Here is a 20,831-nt window from a genome sequence, read left to right as displayed (position 1 = left end):
CCACACGACGTATAACGCCGAATCAGCAAAGTAAATCCTATTGTTAATTAAAAATTAAGCGACCAGCAAATCAGCAAATCGGCCCCAGCTATCTGTCATTGCCAGCTAATCCTTGAAGGCTTACCGAAGGTCGGCACGATTGACACCTGGAAGAGTGTGGAGTAAATGAGCAAAATTTAGGTGATTCCCATCACGGTGTTTCGTGTGACCGATAACCGCTGTACTTTGTACCACTCTGAAGACCCGGGAAAGACCCAGATTCTCCATGAGGCAAACAGGCGTTCGACGTACTACTATTCTGCGCCCGCTCCTCCTTGCTACTCCTCCTCCAACGTCTGCAGTACGGTGAAGTAGGAGGCGGCACTTCTAATTATCTGCCGATGTGTAATGGATTGAGAGACCGAGACTGATAAGAGCTCAAAATAGCACGATCCGACCACTTACCGTACAAAACGTTTCCAGTGACATGGCGGAAAAGCTCCACGCGCAGATGTCGATCTGGCGTTGGCTGTGCAGCAGCAGAATATGGTAGGAACTTTTGAATTCTTGTGCACACAGTTCCCACTGAGTGCTGTAGATGGCCAACGGAAGATCAGAGCTCTGGAAGCCAAAGGAAACAATAACAATCCCTGCGCTTCGGGCTGATGGAGAGGTGCCAAGCAACAAAAACAGACAGGATCACCGGAAGAGGGATAGGAATTGGAGCGTGTCCTACATTGACCCGTTTTCGGGCACGCTATCTTCGTACCTCGTTCTGGAGCCGCTGGCCGTACCAACAGAACTGGAACAGCTGATAGATTGCGGCTATCAGGTATAGTACCATGAGCATCGTCTCCGATTCGCCTTGGCCCTTCGACGTCAAAAATTAAAAGCAACAGAGACAGTGAGGGCAAAGAAGAAAGTGGCAATCCGATTGGCGATGACTCAACGGTTCCACTGGTGCGATACGTACCGCGTTGAAGCTGGCCGCAAACGCAATAACGCAGATAATGGAGGTGCTGGTGAAGAGCTGTACCAGTAGAATCGGTGAGAATACTTCATTGATTTGTTCAACCAACCTGGGACCACAAATAGAAGGACTCGATATATGCATGATCACCATGAAGCTATCAGGCTCACCACTACCTTTTCACCCGGATGTGATGCAGCAAGCATTCGCGCAGGAAAAACGCCCGCTCCTGATCGGTAAAGTTGGTGTTGGTCGTTTCCTGGACCGCTATGTTTAGCAGGCGCACCAGCGAGGACGCGTAAAGGACGAGTACTACGTACAGGGCGTCAAAGGCAATCACACCGGCGAACGTGGTGTAGCCGGACAGAGACTCCGAACAAAACAGCAGCTCATAGAGCGGCGATCGTCGTTTTATCGTATCCAGATGCGGGTAGTAGGTATTGTAAACTGTCAATCAGAAAACGAACGTTCCCAGACCGGACCTTCAGTATCCGTTTAGGCGTGACTTACCGAAGCTACGATTAAACTCGTGACCCTGCACCACGTGATAGAGATTGCTGCCCAACGGGATAATCGAGTACATGGTCGCCACAGCGCCGACGACAAGCGTATAGAAGCGCAGGTTCAGCTGAACTTCCTTCCACTGGCGGGCAACGATTTGGTCCATCTCACCGAACAGTCTTCCAGTATTTCCTGAAGTGAACGTTAAAAGGCAGGCAATCTAGAAACCTACGCTACAGCGGCTTCCAGAATATTTGCAATCCAAGAAACCTTTGCGAAGAAATCGTAGCTGTCGGAAGAGCACAGACTCCTCCAAGGTCTGCCAGATTCGTGAAAGTTCATCCTCGTACGCGTGGAGCCTCATAAGCTTGAAACCGGTGGTGGAGATGCTCAAAAACGAGCACAGACCCTGAATGACCACGAATCAGCTGTATTTAAGGATTCGGCGACGGAACACAATGCACGTACCTGGACGACCAAAGTTAGATTACCGAGATTGCGGAAGAAGAACTCGGTTTGCAGATAAGTGTTAAACCAGTGCACCATCAACACGAAATAGTAGAGCGCCCTGTACCAGCGGGCTCGCATCGACACCTGGCCGGCCGGCCAGACGCCCATCGTTATCGATAGTGAGCGCAACCAGTATGTGCTGGTTCGGATGTGCTCGGTGAAGCCGCTGCCCGGATGATACTGTTCCGTTTCCATAGCGCATTCGGGTGACTAATGGACACTGGCGCTGCTGACAGGCCTGTATTTATGTGACACTTGGTTTGGAACCTCTAGACACCCCACGAACCGAACGAGGGCTCCTAATGCATTCTGTTTCATGAGCGAATGATTCACATGTTTGATGCCCTCCAACGATTTCCCAGTGTGATTGATATGATTCTCGGGAGCTTTCGTTGGAAATGGGACTCCCTTCCTTCGTTTGGCTTTCCCGGATTCGCAAGTCATGCTCGTGAGAATATTCACACCTTTACAGGGGCTCGTTGATTGATTGCCAATTGGGCCACGTGGTCCCAAGTGCAGCTAAAACAGTCCCTGACCGCGAGCGTATAACTTTTTGATAATGAGAGCAAACCCAAGGTGCCCTAATTAGCGGAGAGGGCCACATGTGGCATAGTAAGTGGTTAGACAATCATTTCAGCGACCATCGACCCGATTAGTTTTTTATTAACACTGTCTTTTGTGAGGTTGATGTTAGAGGACCGTTTATTAATAGATTTAAGCATCGCGATCGTAGCTTAACTTTTATAACAACTATAACTACATTTTTACTTTGTACAAACACTTTAAAATCAACATTTATCAAAAAGGATATATTCGATTCGAATTCGAACAGCAGCGGAATTAGTGGTAAACAATTCCGCAGAGCATTTGGGACTCATTTAACATTAGATATACCACACCAGTCATTTCGAGCCACAGTAGCCTCGATCTGTGGCGTAAAAGTTAGTGCGCGCTGTCGAGGCACACGTCGAGGTGCTTCACGGAAAAACGGTCCTTCACGGTCCTTCCAGAAAAAACGAAAAAAGGAAACAAACACAAAGGATGGTCGGAAATTTGGTTGTATTTTTCCAAAGGAACTTGAATGCCTGTCTCCGTTTTTATGTATAGATGAGGCCGAGATTCCATTCAGAAGGCATCGATTTGCTCTCAAATATCTCAGCTGCAAAGTGTATCATCTAACGTTCTCTTTTTCAATTGGTTATAAAATAAAAACGGTCTAATATTTTTCGATGGTTGAACATTTATTCAAAAGGTTCATTAATTTCATTTATGAAAAAAATACAATTTTGGTAGCAAAAAATTCAGAAGTATGACAAATTTATTTCCATAGTGGTACGTTGTCAACTCAAACCGTACGATATTTGCAACGCTCATTTAATTGAAGCTCATTTCTACCTCGGTGGCTATGTTAATAAGGATTGTCGTTTTTGGGGTTCGAAAAACCCACACATCGTGCAATAGAAGCCAATGCACCAAAAACAAGTGAATGTTTGGCGCGAATTTTGTGTCTGACGACATCATCGGCCCATTTCTTCAAAAATGGTCGATTTACTGAGCTACTGTTAAGCCAGCCGTGGTGGACATTTGACCAAAATTGTTTTTTATGAAAAAAATGCCTTGAATGCACCTTTCAAATAAAAGTTCAAACATTGAAAAATATTTAAGCCGTTTGTTTTTATGACCAAGTTGATGGGACAGTATGGTTAAAAATTCGCACAAAGAACTAATGAAAGATTTTGCTTTTTTAAAGAAAAAGGTAATTAATAAACTCATGTTTCCTCATGTTAAAATGTTTCACAAATTGTAGAAGAAAATTTCTAAGAACTAACTTCCACACAACAGCTGAATCATTCAAAAATATATAAAATCGTATCTATTTACCGTATCATATTTTCTCGTCGAGACTCAAATTTCAAACCCATTTCCAAACTCCGCTCAGTTGCTTTGAAAAGCAAACTTGAAATTCTTCAAGAAACTGGCTATCGATTCACGTACGACTACAATAATATCTATGAATATCTATGATATCGTTTGGGTGCTAACCGTTCCTAGAAAGTTTGAGGCCGTCTCCAGGGCCTTACTTACGTCAACTCAAATGAGAAAAGGCGGTCCATTTCTGACTAGTTACTAGTTCAACTGAAGCTTACTCACCCGTGACGCAAAATAAGTTTACCGCCAAGCTCGACGCTGCACAGAGATCAGTTTAGATCTTGTGCTAGACAAACATTAGTGTCACGATGTGTAATCGTCCCTAGTTGTACCCAGCTCGCCCGTCCCACAGATAACAGCAAACACATTTCACACTCTGCTATTTTCATTGTGACATTTTCATTTCCTCCGAAGCGTAATGAATCGGACGCCCAGTTCGGGCCAGAAGCCAAGATTGCAATATGGCAGATTACTTCCTCTCCACGATACGGCCGAGTGATGTCCGACCCGACAGCAGCAGCAGCCCGACAGCACTGCTTCCGATCGGTGATAGGCAACTGATTATCAAAAATTCCCCACATCACAAGGCAGCACTTTTCGGCGGGCCTGGCCCGGTCCATGGGACGCTGTGGGCTTGCCAAAACGATGGAGCAAAAGGCACAAAACAATCCACGGTAAGACAATGCTTATATTTCAGCCCCCCTCACGATAACAGACGCGGGGTGACTTGACCGGAGCGTAAAATGACAGTGATCGAATTCTTGTCCGATAGTTCGATGTCACTGTGACATAGGGGAAAACCTCCGATGCGCTTCCGTGAAGTCTCAAGAATCGAGTGTGCCAAAAAGCCAAAAGCCCAACGGACCAGATGTTCGAAAGATTCGAAATTGTGCGCCCCCCTCACCCCGTTGCCCAGCGTTGGTCGGCCGATTTCCCGGCACCTTGTGACCACAAATCACTCAGGTGGCGCGTGGCAAGTCCTAATTTCGCATCGCAATGCCTTTATGTGCCGAACTCATTAGCATCAGACGGTGGCGTGCTGCGTGTGATGGGGCACATGGTGACAATCGCCTTGTCAGCACACCTCCCTCCATCCCGCAGGGTGCTTCCGTGTGAATAGCTCATCAATGAGAGGCCGAAAATTGGTCGGAGCCTTCGAGGGGTATTCTGGGGCGATCAGCACCTCGGCCGAGGAACACTCGCGAGAGAACATCAAACACTCCGCGACAATACAATGCGCGATTGTGGCCACTTCGAATTGGCGACCCACTTGCCGAACGCTGAAAGCAGTCCTGATGACGTGCTTCACACTTTCAGAGATGGTTCCAAATATAGTTCACAGGAAAAGAATCAAATGGTTGAGGGCGATTTTATTTATGTCTTCGCGATCCGTGTGCGTTGTGTGTGGCAGGCGAAGATCTCCAGCGGCCGGAACGACTTCATTCTGAGGCACGAGGTCCAATTAGCACTGCATACGTCGTCGCCCTCCATTCGGCGACATTGGCAGCCAGCGCGTAATTGATCGTTACGAAGCGCCTCCCGGGCAAACATCATCATCACCATCGGTGAATCATCGGGGCACTGGGGAGCACATGGTATTATGCTAATTGTGAATCACAGAGAGAGCCGAAGTGGGGGGTCGCACTTTGATTAGTACCGTCAATTGTCGCTAATCAAATAGAGGCTGCCAGACTGCAGTTACACCGCACCACGAAACGCTGCTGATCTAGGTGTCGATGACCATCCATTCTTGAAGGTAAGATAAAATTGTCTCTATGTCCTTGAAGATCATCCTTGCCCGGAGCCGATACCGCCGCAAAGAACTCCTACAACGCTCGTGCAGAGTGGATTAGAAAATCAATTACTAATCATAATTGGCCCGATAAAAAATATAAAGACCCAGACCCAGTGCCCAGTCGTTTTTTGTCTCGTTTTATTTTTTATCTCTCGCTCTGTGTCTCTCTCGCTGTCGCTCCGCCAACTGATAGCTATCAATCGCTGAATCACCATTCAATGGCCATTGGCTATCGGCGACCGTGATTACCGCGTGAAGGAAGGGGTGTAAAATACATGACAGGGTGTTGCCAAACCACAGCGGTCATTTCGCAATCTGCACTCGGCCACCACACAAGCTGTAGTTCATTGGTCAGGAAAGGGGAATAAAACAGTGTGCGACCCGCTATTAAAAATTACAAACTTATGAAAAAGGAAGCAGTGGTCCTAGAAAACTCTACGAACAGAAAATAACTTCTAAAACGTTCAACGAAGAGAGTGAATTCGACGAAGAAACGGCGCTCTAAACCTCCGCTGGATCGTGCCCGCGAAAGCCCAACAACTGGCAAGTCCTGCCGATGAGTGACCATCGATCGGGCGGTACCGCTGATTGGTTCCGACGAAGCTTACCGCCGCGACCGCTTATCGCGCCGGGCACGCCTCACGCATCCGAATCCGCCGCGGGAAAGGGTTGTAGTGGAGACACCGCTCCGTCCGAGAGACTCAGCGATGATGCCGGCTGCTCTGGTTGGGCGAGTGAGCGAGAGAGAGATAGAGTGGGCCGTAGGGGGCCGCCGGGGAGCTTTGCGGGATTGCGACCCGGGCAGGGGTTTATAAAAGCAACCGAGCCGGCCCGTTATCGGCTCAGTTGCTACTCGAATCTTCAGCTGGTCTGAGGGATCGCCCGAAAGCAAACGGCTTCCAGTTACTACGCGTAGGTAGGACTATGCAACCTTAGTGCGTCCTGCATGTACCGAGTGACCAACCAGTTTACCGTGACTTGTGAGATGATCTCGAAACGCTCCCGAGCTGGGTGCCGAAATCAGGTAGAACCATGGAACTTGGGACCCGCTGTGCTGTGCTGTGATACAAACGGGCCTGTTGCATTCTTGTGGTTCAGACTGCCGTGTGTTCGCTAGATTCGAGCTGGGCTCGTTTCAAGCTGGACTCTCCTAAGGGAGCCCCTCCATAGGCAAGAACTGTTCAAAGACTCGGCCTCGGCCAGCCAGCCAGAGCGGCTGCTAGTGGATTAGTGAAAGAGGTGCAGGCGTGAGAGTGGCACGGTGCCACGAAGACTGCAGAAACATGGCGCTCGGATTAGTGGACGCATCGTAAGTGTCTCTAGCACCCGGGTGTCTCCGTTGACCCCGTTGAGTAATTGTCTTTTCGTCTTGCTTCGCCGAAACAGTGTGCTGCTCGTGTTGATCGCGATGCGAGCGCAGGTCTGCTCCTGCCAGAAGTACACCTGCACCGTCGGCTCCGACGGGTTCTGCGTGTTCCAGGGCGTGCTGGTGGATAGCGCGGACCAGGCCCAGGAAGTGCAGCTGGAACCGCCGTCCAGTGGGGCCGAGGTGACGCGCATCAAGTTCCGCGACTCGAGCATGTACGCGCTGCCCACCCGGCTGTACGTGGCGTTCCGGCAGCTGCAGGAACTGCGCGTCTGGTGGATGCAACTCCACACGATCCACATCGACGCGCGGCTCCTGACGCTCGACGCGGAGAAGAACCGCATCAGCAGCATCACGACCGATCCGGACACGGTGCCGCAGTTGCGTAAGCTGGAGCTCAACCAGAACCGGCTCCGAAATATCGACAACATCTCGCATTTCGAGCACTTGGAAGTGCTGGAACTCGGGCACAACGAGCTGCGGACGCTGGACCTGTGCGTGCTGCGGCGCATGCGGCGGCTCCGGCTGCTCGATCTGTCCAGCAACAATCTGGCGCTGGTGAAGAACTCCATCGGCCACGAGAAACTACCGGCACTGACAGTATTATACTTGAACGACAATCGCCTGACGTACCTGGATCTGGGTCTGCTGCGATCGCTGCCGGCGCTCGAGAAGGTCCATCTAGCTAACAACGCCCTGGTGTACGTGGACTACGACAATCTGCCGGCGGCCTTTCCACGGCTCAAGTCGTTCCAGATCTACGGCAATGACTGGCACTGCGAAGCGCTCACCGATTTGGTCGGCCACCTCCGGAAGATGGGCGTCCACGAGTACAAGGCGTTCAATGCGTTCAACTGCAAAGACCGCACGGTCGAGGGGCTGTGCTGTACGGACAACAAGCCGTTCGCCCTGGTGCGTAAGTCGCACCACCACATCACCACCTACGTCACCACCGAGCTGACCGGCCATGCCCGGTCGATGGCGCACGAAATCCACCACACGCTGAACCGGCTGGCGACGAGCGAAAACTTTACCCAATCCGCCATCCAGACGCTCAGTGACGAGGTGGAAGAGCTACGCAACTTCCTGCTGGTAGGATCGGCCACCGCCATCCCGGGCGTGGGTGGCGATCAGCCAGCGGTGTCCGTGCCTCTCGTCCGGAGCGATCGCGACAACGACAAGCTCGATCGACTGACGGGCGAAGTGGCGAAACTGCGGCGCCACTACCAGAAAATGGCGACCGAAAACCAAAACCTGCGCCAACAGGTGCGCCAGTACGACAAGCTGAAGCAGGAGCTGGACGAACTGCGCACCGAGTCGATCGAGACCAAGCTCGAGATCCAGCTGATGAAGGAGGAAAATGCGTTGCTGCGGCAGGACCTGCAAAAACTAACGCAACTGTTCCAGCTCGGCTCGAACGTTTGACCGGCGGTTGCGCTGCCAATACTCCTCGAAACTCCTGGTTCGCGCTCCCTCTCGCTATCTCTCTAACTATTTATCATTATCTCTCGCCCTCCCTCTCTCTCTCTCTCTCTCTCGCTCAAACCCCTGATGACTTCTCAATCTGTCGCAATCTCTCCATCTGTCGGCCTCCATTTACCGCTCTCTCTCTCTGTTTTGGCGCGAGATAAAGAGAGAGATAACACGAGGTCAGCAGTTTCGGGCGAAGATTCGAGCAGTGTGCTCGAATCTTGCCGTAGTGGCGCTGTAGTGGCCATCGGTCGGCCCGTTCGACCCTAGAGTCAGGCTGGTCTGTGGTCGAATGGTGGCGATCGGGTGGCCGGGCGCATCCGGGCGGGCCGGAGCCCGTCCGCAAGGATCGCCCCCCCCGCAGGACCGACACGCCGTCTGGTACCAAAGAATTCCGCGCCAAACGTACTGCTCGAGTGCGCACAGCCGCTACGTTTGGCGTTCACTAGTGATAGAGCTGTCATTCCTACAAGCACTAGCCCAACTTTAGTATGCCATTGTGTATGTCCGTGTCCTTGTGTGTTGTGTGTGAGTCTCGTCTATATATGTCTTCTAAGGGAATAGTTTAAGGGAGCAAGTTTATGATGCAATGTCGGCGCGAAGTAACGCAAGAGGGCCCGTTACCGAAAGGTTGCGGAGTCACACCCCGTTACGTCACGGCGTCGACCGCCGGCACGTGATCGAGGTGTGATGGATGAACTGTGCGCCGCAAGCATTGCGTCGCAGTCTTAGCGTGTGGCAGCAGCATGCAGCAGCCGAATGAGTGAAATGTTGTGCAAACAACCTATCGGCCTGAGTTTTTTTTTTTATTTCCAACAACAGGACGCATGCTGCATGACGCTGCACTCAGATGCGAAAGACGGCCCCGCTTTCTAACGTTAAGCAAACATTCTACTCGGGCCGAGGGATTGTTTCGTATGCCTCTTGCTTCGCGCGCCGCGCGGCGAAGAAAGAAAGTCCACGTAGAGTGTAACGTGCGCCGTCCTGACGGTTCAGCCCCTGTGGTTCAGGATTAGCAACAGCTTCCGAAGATTAGGAAGCTTCCGTTCGCGACCGGCTTCGCGAGGGGTAGTGCTAAGATATTTATTAAATATAGAGTCACAGCAAATTAATGTGAATCGCTTCTATTGTCTCTAAGAAATACACACCGAGTCGAAGTAGTAGATGGAAGAAGAAGAGTAATAAGAACAAAACACAACACGCGTTCGTAACGTCTGTCCAGTGTTCCACCAAAAATCCTCTGATAACGGCGCTACTGCCTACCGTAATGTATAGTGGCATACAGTATAATTGACAATTGAATAAACATAATTATGCAAATTAAAAATCAAAACCTCCAGACGCGTATGTTTGTGTGATTGTGATTTGTGATCAAGTTTGAGATTGTCAGCTCGTTCGGCTCGGAATCCGAAATTACCGTTGAGCCAGTAGCGAACGACCAAACGACCTCAAACGAAGGGTCCAGCAGGTGTCTTCGCGTCGCGCAAATTGTGAGATTTGCTAACCAAAAGTAGCGATGCGTGTTGGCCTGGATCTCGCTAATGGATGCGAAGCCCCCACAGGAAGCTGATCTTTCGCTGTTCCGAAATGTGAAAAAACTCAGCACGTTAATCCGCGTTAAAATTAAATTTGACAGCAAAATAAAAACAAAACACAACAAGAGTTCACTCAGCATCCGAAGAGCACTTTTTGATAGGTAACTTTTCTTAATCATAGCAAACATTGCCCAAACGTCATACTAGGCGTTTCGCAATGGAGCATTCGGGGCGCGTGGTTTTCATTTTGGTGGTAAAAAACATTTTTCAGTTCTTTTCGCATGCGTCTTAAGTTTTCGGAATTTCATATCGCTTTATACATTTTTCAGAAAGTGTGCTTGCGTTTAACACAACTTATCGCCAGTTACTGTGCCGTCCGCTTCGGACGAATAATGAACCGGTTGTTGTTCTGGGCCTTGGACCAGCTGCTGTTACTGTTCGTCCTGCTACTGTATCCGCTATTCGGATGCGGGAGATGGCTTTCTGATCTGACGCAAGAGCTCCGAGTTTCTGTCGCCGAATTCCATCGCAGAGCTGTAGAGAAATACGAGGTCTGGCTCTTCTTGTTCGACAATGACTTGTGGTGAAGTCGCTTGGATCCTGGGTTGGCGGTCTACAGATAAAAATAAGTGCACCCATTCACAAACCACCATGCGCCTCCATGAGTGTGACAGGTGCTTTTGTTCCGCGTTGCGCCCCTATCAGCATGCTCGCATGCCATAAGGATCGTGACCAGCTCAACGGCGATCAAAGTTCGCACTCGTAACGTCGTCTGAAGATCACATGCCGACGCGGGTGCGTGTCGAAACGCCATCCGAGTTCACCTAGAACCACCCGGACCCGCGATAAGGCTTCGCGCGGGAATGAAAGACGAGTGAAAACACTCTCCACAGCAGCTGCAATATTTACACATACGCTTCTGCACCACACACACACACATACATACATGCACAAAGAACTCGAACCAAACGGGAAGGCATTCAAAACAGAAACGAAGCAATTGCAAAGTAAACAAACGTGGTGATTATGGACGGTAATGGAATGCCGCTCAATATGAGAGCAGGAGCGAGAGAGACAGCGACCGGAGAAAGGGAAACAGAGAGAAGGGGCCGATCGTCCCGTGAGATTATCAGCGTGAAGTGAGCGCGCCTCTCAACGCGCGCCGAAATCAGCGATAAGTGACGATGGAACTATCAGTTTTCGGTCAGTGCATCCTTTGGTGGCGAATAATATTTACAATTGCTGCCGCTGCTTTCGCTACCAGCGACCGACCAGTGGCCTGCAATTAGCGGCGGACCCATGTAAGCGATACTGTAATTGTGGCTACCTATTAAATCATCCAAATCATCGTCGAAACCATTTGCTTATCAGCTCCAGTGCCGTGTAAAGGCCCTCCAACGGAGGAGGTAAGCCCCAGGGGGGAAATTCGCGAAAAAAGAGTAAAACAGACACACGCCCCGGGTTTGCCCAGCCTGCTTCACGTGATGCAAACCGTTGCGATTGGTTACCGACATTCGAAAGGGATATTGCATCAGATTAGGTCGAATCGGTCCGACAGTCGCTTTACGGCATCATTACGGGCGGCTTTTGGCCGTGCAAATAAGACGCGATTAAAAAGCAAACTTTACTTTATCTGACGTAACAGCACTGCGCTTTAGGTGCAATTCCTGGTGCTTTAGAATGATAGCGAAAGTAGGTAACAATGTTGTTAACTGGTTTGTTAGTTTTCTGTTATGAACGTGTGGCCACCGCAGGCTAACAATCTATTCCTTTAAATCCACTCCCTTTCGAAGAGTATTAGGAGTTGAAAGACTTTATTATTTCATCTGATCGTTGGCAGCTCGTTCGGCAGTTTCGATTTCAAATCACCCCAACCGAACGGAATGTTTCAGTATGAAATATTTCATGCCGAAGAATAAGGTGGTTCTGTTGCGGAACACAATCACTAACTACGCTGATTTCGCGTCCTCTAATGGATTTCGAGTAGGATTTATTTTTTAAGAACAGGCAAAAGTTTGATCGAAGTCCGATAAATATGGCGCGTGTTCCATAACTGTGACCTAAAACTTTCAAACAATGGTTATTTTTTCGGCCACTTTTCGTCAACGTCTTTCCTCCGTTCCTTAAATCGTTTCTACCACTCAAAAACTGTAACACAAGAATTTTACAAGTTTTATCAAAAATAGTTAAAAATTTCAACAAACAGAACTACAACTTGTTGTTTATTTTATATTTACATGAAATATTTTAACTATATTAACGATCCAAAAACATTCAACTCAGCTCTAGCATTTTATTTTTCTATATTAATCTCGCGACGGCGAAGAAAATTCTTCCGACATGACTTTAAAAAAGGAGAGAATTATGGTGGTTGATCAAAATTAAAATTCTAGTAGTTTTCGTAGAAACGAAATTGAATACACTTATACACAATATAAGCGTTGGAACGTTATCTTACTTGAAAATAGCAAGACCAGACGCTCTGTAGTACAAAAGACAGAGGTGTCCATTACGTGAATACTCATTGAGGCACTAATGTAATAAAGTGTCAGGTATCCGATAGCCTACGTTCGGCACAGTCCCGGATAGGTCGGATTCATCCCGGCATGGCACAGGGACCCCGGGGAGCCGGCAGTGTAAACCTTCTGCCCAACGATGTTGGTGAACGAGTAGTTACAAACGAAATAGACCGACCGCGATATGCCTTCGACCCAGTTTTGCATGGCACATCCGATCTTCCAGGTGCGATCGCTGACAATCTGCGTGAAGTGGCCTATTTTCTTGCTAGAACGAGACAAGTCAAATTTATCAATTGCCCCAGTGCTCGCCATTCGCTCAGAAAAACTTACGTCTGTGACCGGGGAAAAGCTTCGATGTAAGCTGATTTGGCGTACTTGTACTCGTTCCACCAGCCAGTCACAAACCGACTGATCAGTTCGTCGACCGTGTAACTCTGGCCGTAGTACCTGATCAGGGCGATGTTTTGGCCCGACGTAAGAAACTGTGCCGTGTTCCGGCACCGGTCGTGCGCAAACAGGCACGACCGCGCATTATTGCCCGCCTGCGCCGCCAGCTCATCGTCCCAGACCAGGGTGTACATTTGGGCGGCCGGTGCCAGGGGAAGCTGGTAGCCGGATGCAACCCGCGATCGGTACAGGTTGTGCAGATGAAGAATGTGTCTTCGAACGGCACCATCCAGCGGGACGACGCTGGCCGACTTTCCGTAGCAATGATGGCCACCGGCTAGTGGCGGAGGATTGCATCCCACGTTGGGACCACCGTGCGGACATAGGTTGGCCGAACAGTAGTAGTTTGAGCCGTAACCATCGACCACGCTCACGAGGACGGCTAGGAGAAGCGTTGCTGTTGTACGAGGAAAAGAAGTAGTTTTTGGGTAAACAAGTTTTGGACCTTGATCCTGAGCACGCTGGCCACTTACCGCTGCCGAAACGGTTCATGTTGTAACGCGACTTCTGGTCGGGCCTGCCGTTCGCTTTCTCAACACCTGATTGGCTTACCGGCGCTGAATCGGCGTAGTATCCTGCGGAAGTGAACTACGTTTTACTGTGAGGATTATGGTAATATTATAGATTGTGGATTCAAAACAGACATGATGGATGATTCGGCCGCGGCCGTCCAGGCCACTAAACAGAAGCACCGCACTGTCGGTTCTGTCTATTCGCAGAAGGTCTCATCTATTCCTTTTAACCCTATTGAAGATTGTAGCTCTACAGGTTATTTATTCCAGTTTTCCTCCTCAGAGCGAATAGTGGACAACGAACAGATTTTTTTTCTATTTAAATTCATGCACTGTAAACTATTAACGGTGGATGTCTGCACATACACTTTAAATTGCGTGGCGAATCTTAATAACTAACAGTTGATGTAAGAATTTATAAGCTTATTGTAAATTTCTCTTAAGTTTTTAAAGGTAACCTGTTCAATGAAATGATCAATAGGCAAATAACTAACCCTGAATTAATATGAAAACCACTAAGAACTTTCCAGTTATAGAAACATACACGATCACATGAAACGCTCACAACACAACCGCAAACAAATTTGAAACATTACTCGAACAAATTCGGACCTTCGCTTCGAGTAAAAATCTCTGCATCGTCCGTCGGGGAAATTTACTGGCGTTACGTCATGAAATACGTTTTCAGTCACTGATTGGCCACACTTAACGTTCGATGCTCAGCCAAAAACGTGCTCCCCGATGGCACCGACAAATTAAATCGGATTTGGCACAAACTGTTCGTGATCAACGAAACGGGCCATAAACTTATCTGACGTCCTTTCATCAAGGTACAGTTAATCCTATTCGAACAGGAACCGTTGCGGTGGCTCGAATCCCGCCGACCATCCCTGATTGAGACATCCGTACCGAACCCGGAGCGAAGCCCCAGCAACCTACCGTCCACGCAGCACGCGACCAAGAATGACGCACAAACGGCACCAGCAGCAGAACGCGACTGAGAAGACCGCCGTTCGCGCAGCCAAAAACAAAGGCTCCGCGGTGGCTTCCGCGATCAGGCGACAGACAGCGGGCTCGATCGATGTGGACGATCTCTAATCGACGATTAGCGGCCCGAACTTTGCCACCACCAATCGCCCAAAAAGGAACACCGGTTCTTTCGGCTGTTTCTTTCTCCGTCGATCGGATTGATTTCGTTCCTTTCTTGGGCTTTTCTCCGAAGCCCGCGATCGGAAATCTCTTACATCCCGACATTGGCAGTCGGAGCATTGGCATCACTTTAGCCTACTTTGGATGGGCAACCGTGCTGAAGCCCATCTTCCGAAACGCGAGCGCGCTGGTTGCCTGAACCCTTTCAAGGTCACCCGTTTAGGGCTCTGTGCGGTGCGGGGTGGGAAGGGCGTGAAGGGGTTCGCGCGGCCGCGATGGGACCTGTTTTTCGGACCTGCGAGCAGCGAAAGGCCCCTGGCCATCTACGCCGCGGCCCATCGTCAGGTGGCGTGGTCTTGGCTTTTTGGGGGACTCTCTTTTTTCGTTCGTTTGCTGTTGCTCCCAAAACAGGTTGCCCAGCTCCAAACGCCGTGGCAACACCGAGGATCAGTTTCGTTTCGGTTCTGCGGGGATGACAGATTTTCGCATCTGATAATTTCTTTGACTGGTTGGCCAAAAAATGATGACAGTGCGTTCGCCGCCCGATCGGGGTGATAAATTGTTAAAATCGTGCGATTTATTAGCGGCTTGATTTGGCTCGTTGCCGCAGGCCGATGGAGGCTTCGCACTCGGCCTGCGACTCTTCTCCGTGTCTTTCCGGTCAATGGCCGCCGGTGACGGTGGGCTTCCGGTCCCTTGCCCTCGGGCCACTCGGACGACCTTCTGGCTAGAAGATTGGGACACAAAAAAAAATGGAAGCCACCAACTGAAGAGGCCCGATTTGTGCGCCATTAAAATACGGCGTTGAGAGTGACTCGGCCAGTTTGATTTCATTCACGCACCGAATCAAGCCAAACGGCTGGCCCCGTTCGAGGCCATCACGTCGACGTGATTGGCGGTTCCGAGATCGGTCGCAATCGCCTCACAATCAATCATCGGATGGATCATCTCGCCCGGAGGCTGTGATCGCCGCCGCTCGTCACTTATCGGGTTTGTCACTTCCAGGAGGTTGTTTTATCTCACAGATCATTAGGAATCTTGATGTCCAGCAGGTGGCATCCGGAGTGCGGTTATGTTTTATGTGGCATGCTGCTTTGAGGCAGTCTGCAAACAGAAGGTTGTGTTGCAAAAAAGAACACAATAAAAAATAATAAATAAATGAATAAATAAATAAATATATAAATAAATAAATTAATAGTAACGAATAATAACCGGACGAATCGCAGATTCTCGGAACGTGTCTACATTTAGGCGCCGATAAAATTATTGGGCAGATTTATTAGTCACTGTTGTCACGCAGCACGCGTGGGTTTGCATTCATGACATGGACAGTTAAAAATTCGCATTCACAACTTACGAAAATAGAACTAAAATCCTCACTTTTTTATGTTGGCTTATGACCGCTTTTTCCCTTATTGAAATTGAAATGAAACCACAACTCTGTGCGATACGAGCAGTCAACCACAGAGACCTGACGACCAAATCCGTCGGGGAACTCATACCAAAAGTGTTCGCATCGGTTAACACATCCTTTGCCAGGCCTCTTCACTGCTTAATCACTTTGTCCGCCCTCGGGCCATCCGTGGTCAACACCTGGAACGATTTGGTGGGCAACTTTTTTGTGAACCTGTTTCGTTGGATCGCCATTCGGTCACTTACCAAAAAATGTACACCACACAAAGAGCACTGACAGAAGCGGCCCTTGATCGCGAGAGCCGTCCCGATTCTTGATGTTGGATTCCTGACACAAAAGTATCTGCTGCTGTGCCACCGTTCCAAACACAGTACCTCGTTAAAGTGCAGCACCTCGTTCTGGAAGTTAGCCAGGATCTTGAGATCGAATGGACGGGCCGATCTAATCATGACCGAGCATGACCATTTATGTCCAGCAGCTCCACCTTCTGGCCACCTTCACCAGCAGCTGTTCATGCGCATTCAGGTATTCCAAACCAATAGGACATTTGACAACGACCTACGGAATGGGCATCCATCCATCTGTGGAAAGAGTGAAGAAATTAACCAATCAGACCCCAGCGTAACCGCGTCCATCGAACGTTTCTTTTGCGGCCTGCCACCTTCGCTCCTCGTCCGTGAACAGTTGCTCAAACCGGTAACGTTCAGCATCACGCTGCCCGTTCGATTGCGATCGTTTTCCCTGCCGAACACCGCGCCAATAGCGACCACAGTTGGCCACTTTTTTCTCCATCACTCGCCACACAATTACTGCTGCGCGTCGGATGGCATATCCTGTTTGCTTCGTCCCGGCACTTCGAACACGTTCTCGCCCATCTGAGCTGTCGTCGCACACCACTAACCTATCCATCGAGGTGCAACTGACGAAACAGTCCTGCGGACGAGATTTCCCGCGACCCATCTTGGTGCAGTGGCAGTGGTCAACTAATTCCAGTGCCTGCCATACACGTTAATGGCCCCGAGATCTGACTGAAAATTATCGAAACGCTGCTTCTGGCACTGGAACAAAGCACGCCCCAAACGCACATCTTATCTGGGGCAGGAATACACCCTCTGAAGTGTTGTCCGGAATCGACAATAGATGAGGCAGAGACACACGTCGAGCGTTATCAAACGAGCGTAACTGAAGTAATTCGCAAATCGGTGCGCTAGAGCTGCACATGGCTGATCACGCTGATATCAGGCGTGAACTGATATCGTTTGATACGCTGATACTTCTCGTCGTAAGACACTTCCATCGGTGGTCTTTACTAAGTAATACTCACTGATTTGCTGCTGACCGAGCCCAAGCTGGAGCACCGAAAGCTGTGTTGTGATGGCGAGATTCCGTGGTAAATGTTTTAGAATCAGCAATGTCCTTAGTACATTTTGCAACCAACCAATACAATCGAATCTGTAACTGATTTTAAAAAATTTAATGAATTCAAAAATAACGCCGTGAAATGTTCCCGCCATAGAAATATTTCTTTTCAAACATTTTACATTGATATATTTCACGGTGCGCGATGAAGCAATGTGCTTCGAAGCACGTGCTTCCTTTGTCGCGTATTTATTTAACTTCGTGGAGATTTCACAGATAGTTGGCACACTTATCAGTCGGAGTGATTGCTAATTTCCTCCGTCCGGTTTGTGTACTACAAAGTGAATCAGCAGATTTATTGGTCACGAACAGCATGATCGTGATGAGATGGCGTTTTGCACGGAACGAATAGGAAGACAGGTTTTCCGCAAGCATTGATGCTGCCACGTGACGCTTGTACCGATACCGATAGGTAAATAGATTATGTAAATAGACCGATAGATAAATAGATCTAACCTTTTTATTGTTTTTTTCAGTTTTTTTTATTCTTTGTCTAACACCTAGGATGTAGATGATGATGAATTGAACATTTTTTTGTGACCTCACAGCTAAAACGCTTCTCCAACCGGTTTGATGATTATCTCGTGCACCTGGACGTGCGGAGGTGTGCCGAGCGCGTACAGAATCGCATTCGCAACGTCTTCCGCCTCCAGCATGGGCGTCCCGACGAACTGATCGCCTTCTGGTAGCATCTCCGTCCGTACGACCCCCGGGCTAATACTCTACGGGAATGTCAAACAATCAGCAAGATTTTTTTTCCAGTGCAACCGACAAACCTACCGTAACTTTCACTCGGGTATTCTCGTTACGGAAATCATTCCGTAACGTTTCCGTTATGGCCGTCACGGCGTACTTGGAGGCCATGTACATATTGATATTCGGCAACGGGGCGTACTTATGGCCCAGGACGCTGTTCAGATTGACGATGTGCCCGTCGACGGAACGGGAGCGCATCATGTTGAACGCCTCACGAGTGCACAACACTAACCCCAGCACGTTCGTATCCAGCACGGCCCGCAAATCGTCCGTATTTCCGGGGCTAACCAGTGTAACTTCCTGTCGCATTACTCCCGCATTGTTAATCAGTACGTCGACACCACCGAATTGCCGTTGTACGGACGCGAAAGCCTCCAAGATCGAGGCCTCGTTCGTTACGTCACACTTCAGGGCGTGTATCCTGGCGGCCACATCCGCCTCTGGTAGCTCCTTTCGCATTGCCTCCACTCGTTCGGCACGGCGTGCCAGGCCGACGGTGATCATACCGGCCCCGGCCAGAGCCCTCACAACGGCAGCCCCAATACCCGAGCTGGCACCCGTAACAACCGCAACCTTTCCGATCCAACGTTCCATTTCCGTCCCGGAGCTGTGTCACTGCACACCTTTCGACATCAACTACCGCTGTCAAACAGCGAATGGGCGCGTATTTATGTGAAAAATCTGAGCTTCTGTCGGTTACATCACACTTAGGTGCAACGCGATTGACGATCCACTCATTGATGGCACCAAGGCAGCCCAGGTTGCTGTTTGTTTTTTGTTGTCCCTTCTCGCTACTCCAAGCGTAGGCAATAAGTTGATTACATGAGCCTTGGCCCAAGTGTAATGTTTTCATTTCCGTTCCTTTCTCGCTCAGCCGAGGAGTGTTTGCCTGCCATCATTAAACATCGTTTAGTGCTCTTTTGCATTCCTTTGCATTCGCAGCGTCGTGCAAAGTTCTCATGAGAACGCCCATGTCATTTGTAAACGATGCGACAGTAAAACCATATTAAATAAGGTGCGTTAACACATGGCTATCGACATCTGGCCACGTTGGTTTATCTGCTCAGTTCATTTCTAGTTGTATGGATCATTTTAGAACAATTGAATTGACCAAAAAAGTAAAGGTTGACGATCAATCAACGTCTTCACATGTCCGGTGATCATCGAAAAACTTCATAAACTGATCACAATAGTCGCGAATTGTAAAATATCGTGAAAAGATACTGGCATTCCTAGTGTGCCTTCTTGGCTACTTCTTGACCATCGCGCTAATTGATAGAACTGGTTGTGGTATAAAAATGAATAATTATGAGAGTCCCTACATAGCGTGCCAACCTTTTGCGCTCCGCTAACCCAACGGAAAGAGCATAGTTTTTATGCCTACAAACGAATGATCAGTCGATTCCGAATTCGTAACAATAAAACACTGTTGATCGAACCCGATTAGTTAAACCGACTCAAGGTGTTTCGGACTTCACTTTCGGGTAGTCATTAAGTGGTGCAGCATTTTTACGCTGCAGTTACAATCGAACCGTCTCGCGAGTCAGCAGGACATCCATCTGTGATTTCCGTGAACCGTACCAAAATGAACCGTTGGATAGGTAAGGTGGCCGTTGTAACCGGTGCAAGTTCGGGGATCGGTGCTGCTACGGCGAAAGCGCTCGCCAGTGCGGGCATGATCACCGTCGGTCTAGCTCGTCGTGTCGATCGAATCGACGGCCTGAAGGCTGGGCTTCCGGTTGAGGCCGCTAGTCGATTGCACAGTTTGTGGTGTGACGTCACCCAGGAGAACGACATACTGGACGCCTTTTCACACATAGAGCAACGCTTTGGCGGTGTGGACGTGCTGGTCAACAGTGCAGGCATTGCTCGGGGCTCCACCGGCGTCCTAGACTCCAACAACATACAAACGCTGCGCGATGTGGTCGACAGCAATCTGATGGGCTTGATGCTGTGCAGTCGCGAGGCATTCCAATCGATGAAGAAACGATCGGTCGATGGACACATCGTGCATATCAACAGTGTCCTCGGGCATAAGGTGGTCCCAATGAAAGGACTCAATGTCTACGCGGCGACTAAATTCGGTGTGACGGCCCTCGCCGAAACGATGCGCAACGAGCTGCGGTTGGTGGGAAACAAAACCAAAGTTTCGGTAAGAAGATCGGTCCTGTTCCGAGGATCCGATCGATTGAGCGATATAAACATTGCACTCAACTCAATCGAACATAAAACTGTTCCATTCGCAGTGTGTCAGTCCGGGTCTGGTGCGAACGAAAATCCTTCCCAAAGGAATAGACCTCTCATCCAAGGTGGTCCTCGAGCCGGAAGATGTTGCGGAGGCCATCCTCTACATCGTCGGTACGCCGCCGAAAGTGCAGATCGAGGACATTACATTTCAATCGGTTACCGAACCGTTGTAGGAAAGCTAGTTAGTCGTTTCAACCTTAATTACTTATTCTAAAAAATTAAAGGCTAAACATTGCAGCTCGTCTGCTTTCCTTCAGGCTGATTTAATGCAATTAAAAAATGATCTGATATCACCAAGTGACTGACCACGCAA

The 20,831-nt window shown here is 49.2% G+C and overlaps 5 protein-coding genes and 1 long non-coding RNA gene across 6 annotated transcripts; 2 read left to right on the top strand and 4 right to left on the bottom strand.

The window, feature by feature from the left end:
• Positions 1–317: 317 nt before the first annotated feature.
• LOC131205391 (odorant receptor 63a-like) lies at positions 318–2,155 on the bottom strand. Its single transcript, XM_058197468.1, has 8 exons — positions 1,919–2,155; positions 1,721–1,859; positions 1,460–1,642; positions 1,126–1,396; positions 953–1,058; positions 749–850; positions 445–600; positions 318–374 (listed from the first exon to the last, which is right to left on the bottom strand). The coding sequence occupies exons 1-8, from the start codon at positions 2,153–2,155 to the stop codon at positions 318–320; spliced, it is 1,251 nt and encodes a 416-aa protein (XP_058053451.1).
• Positions 2,156–6,967: 4,812 nt separating this feature from the next.
• On the top strand, positions 6,968–8,475 carry LOC131215582 (uncharacterized). Its single transcript, XM_058209974.1, has 2 exons — positions 6,968–6,993; positions 7,071–8,475. Exons 1-2 carry the CDS (start codon positions 6,968–6,970, stop codon positions 8,473–8,475), a joined length of 1,431 nt encoding a protein of 476 aa, XP_058065957.1.
• Positions 8,476–12,619: 4,144 nt separating this feature from the next.
• LOC131215581 (scoloptoxin SSD976-like) lies at positions 12,620–13,513 on the bottom strand. The gene is made up of 3 exons (XM_058209973.1): positions 13,495–13,513; positions 12,905–13,418; positions 12,620–12,839 (listed from the first exon to the last, which is right to left on the bottom strand). Exons 1-3 carry the CDS (start codon positions 13,511–13,513, stop codon positions 12,620–12,622), a joined length of 753 nt encoding a protein of 250 aa, XP_058065956.1.
• A 2,459-nt stretch (positions 13,514–15,972) lies between these two features.
• LOC131205221 (uncharacterized) lies at positions 15,973–17,612 on the bottom strand. The gene is made up of 3 exons (XR_009156736.1): positions 17,421–17,612; positions 16,342–16,677; positions 15,973–16,275 (listed from the first exon to the last, which is right to left on the bottom strand). It is a non-coding gene; the product is annotated as an uncharacterized LOC131205221 (long non-coding RNA).
• Positions 17,613–17,976: 364 nt separating this feature from the next.
• On the bottom strand, positions 17,977–18,901 carry LOC131205670 (farnesol dehydrogenase-like). The gene is made up of 2 exons (XM_058197873.1): positions 18,296–18,901; positions 17,977–18,237 (listed from the first exon to the last, which is right to left on the bottom strand). The coding sequence occupies exons 1-2, from the start codon at positions 18,863–18,865 to the stop codon at positions 18,064–18,066; spliced, it is 744 nt and encodes a 247-aa protein (XP_058053856.1). The 5' UTR covers positions 18,866–18,901; the 3' UTR covers positions 17,977–18,063.
• Positions 18,902–19,856: 955 nt separating this feature from the next.
• Positions 19,857–20,691, top strand: LOC131213146 (farnesol dehydrogenase-like). Its single transcript, XM_058207123.1, has 2 exons — positions 19,857–20,423; positions 20,518–20,691. The coding sequence occupies exons 1-2, from the start codon at positions 19,857–19,859 to the stop codon at positions 20,689–20,691; spliced, it is 741 nt and encodes a 246-aa protein (XP_058063106.1).
• Positions 20,692–20,831: the final 140 nt, after the last annotated feature.

The sequence above is a fragment of the Anopheles bellator genome, chromosome 1, assembly GCF_943735745.2.
Source record: "Anopheles bellator chromosome 1, idAnoBellAS_SP24_06.2, whole genome shotgun sequence".
NCBI lineage: Eukaryota > Metazoa > Arthropoda > Insecta > Diptera > Culicidae > Anopheles > Anopheles bellator.
This window is presented reverse-complemented; position numbering and strand designations above follow the sequence as displayed.

What these genes read in the sequence shown, in the direction of transcription:
- LOC131205391 (XM_058197468.1), bottom strand. Translation starts at nt 2,155, where the DNA reads ATGGAAACGGAACAGTATCATCCGGGCAGCGGCTTCACCGAGCACATC. An exon ending in CGAGTTTAATCGTAGCTTCG is followed by an intron (nt 1,397 to 1,459) that starts GTAAGTCACGCC and finishes TCTGATTGACAG; the next exon opens with TTTACAATACCTACTACCCG. An exon ending in CATCACATCCGGGTGAAAAG is followed by an intron (nt 1,059 to 1,125) that starts GTAGTGGTGAGC and finishes TTGTGGTCCCAG; the next exon opens with GTTGGTTGAACAAATCAATG.
- LOC131215582 (XM_058209974.1), top strand. Translation starts at nt 6,968, where the DNA reads ATGGCGCTCGGATTAGTGGACGCATC. An exon ending in CTCGGATTAGTGGACGCATC is followed by an intron (nt 6,994 to 7,070) that starts GTAAGTGTCTCT and finishes TCGCCGAAACAG; the next exon opens with TGTGCTGCTCGTGTTGATCG.
- LOC131215581 (XM_058209973.1), bottom strand. An exon ending in GCTTTTCCCCGGTCACAGAC is followed by an intron (nt 12,840 to 12,904) that starts GTAAGTTTTTCT and finishes GTCTCGTTCTAG; the next exon opens with CAAGAAAATAGGCCACTTCA.
- LOC131205670 (XM_058197873.1), bottom strand. Translation starts at nt 18,865, where the DNA reads ATGGAACGTTGGATCGGAAAGGTTGCGGTTGTTACGGGTGCCAGCTCG. An exon ending in ATACCCGAGTGAAAGTTACG is followed by an intron (nt 18,238 to 18,295) that starts GTAGGTTTGTCG and finishes ACATTCCCGTAG; the next exon opens with AGTATTAGCCCGGGGGTCGT.
- LOC131213146 (XM_058207123.1), top strand. Translation starts at nt 19,857, where the DNA reads ATGAACCGTTGGATAGGTAAGGTGGCCGTTGTAACCGGTGCAAGTTCG. An exon ending in GAAACAAAACCAAAGTTTCG is followed by an intron (nt 20,424 to 20,517) that starts GTAAGAAGATCG and finishes TTCCATTCGCAG; the next exon opens with TGTGTCAGTCCGGGTCTGGT.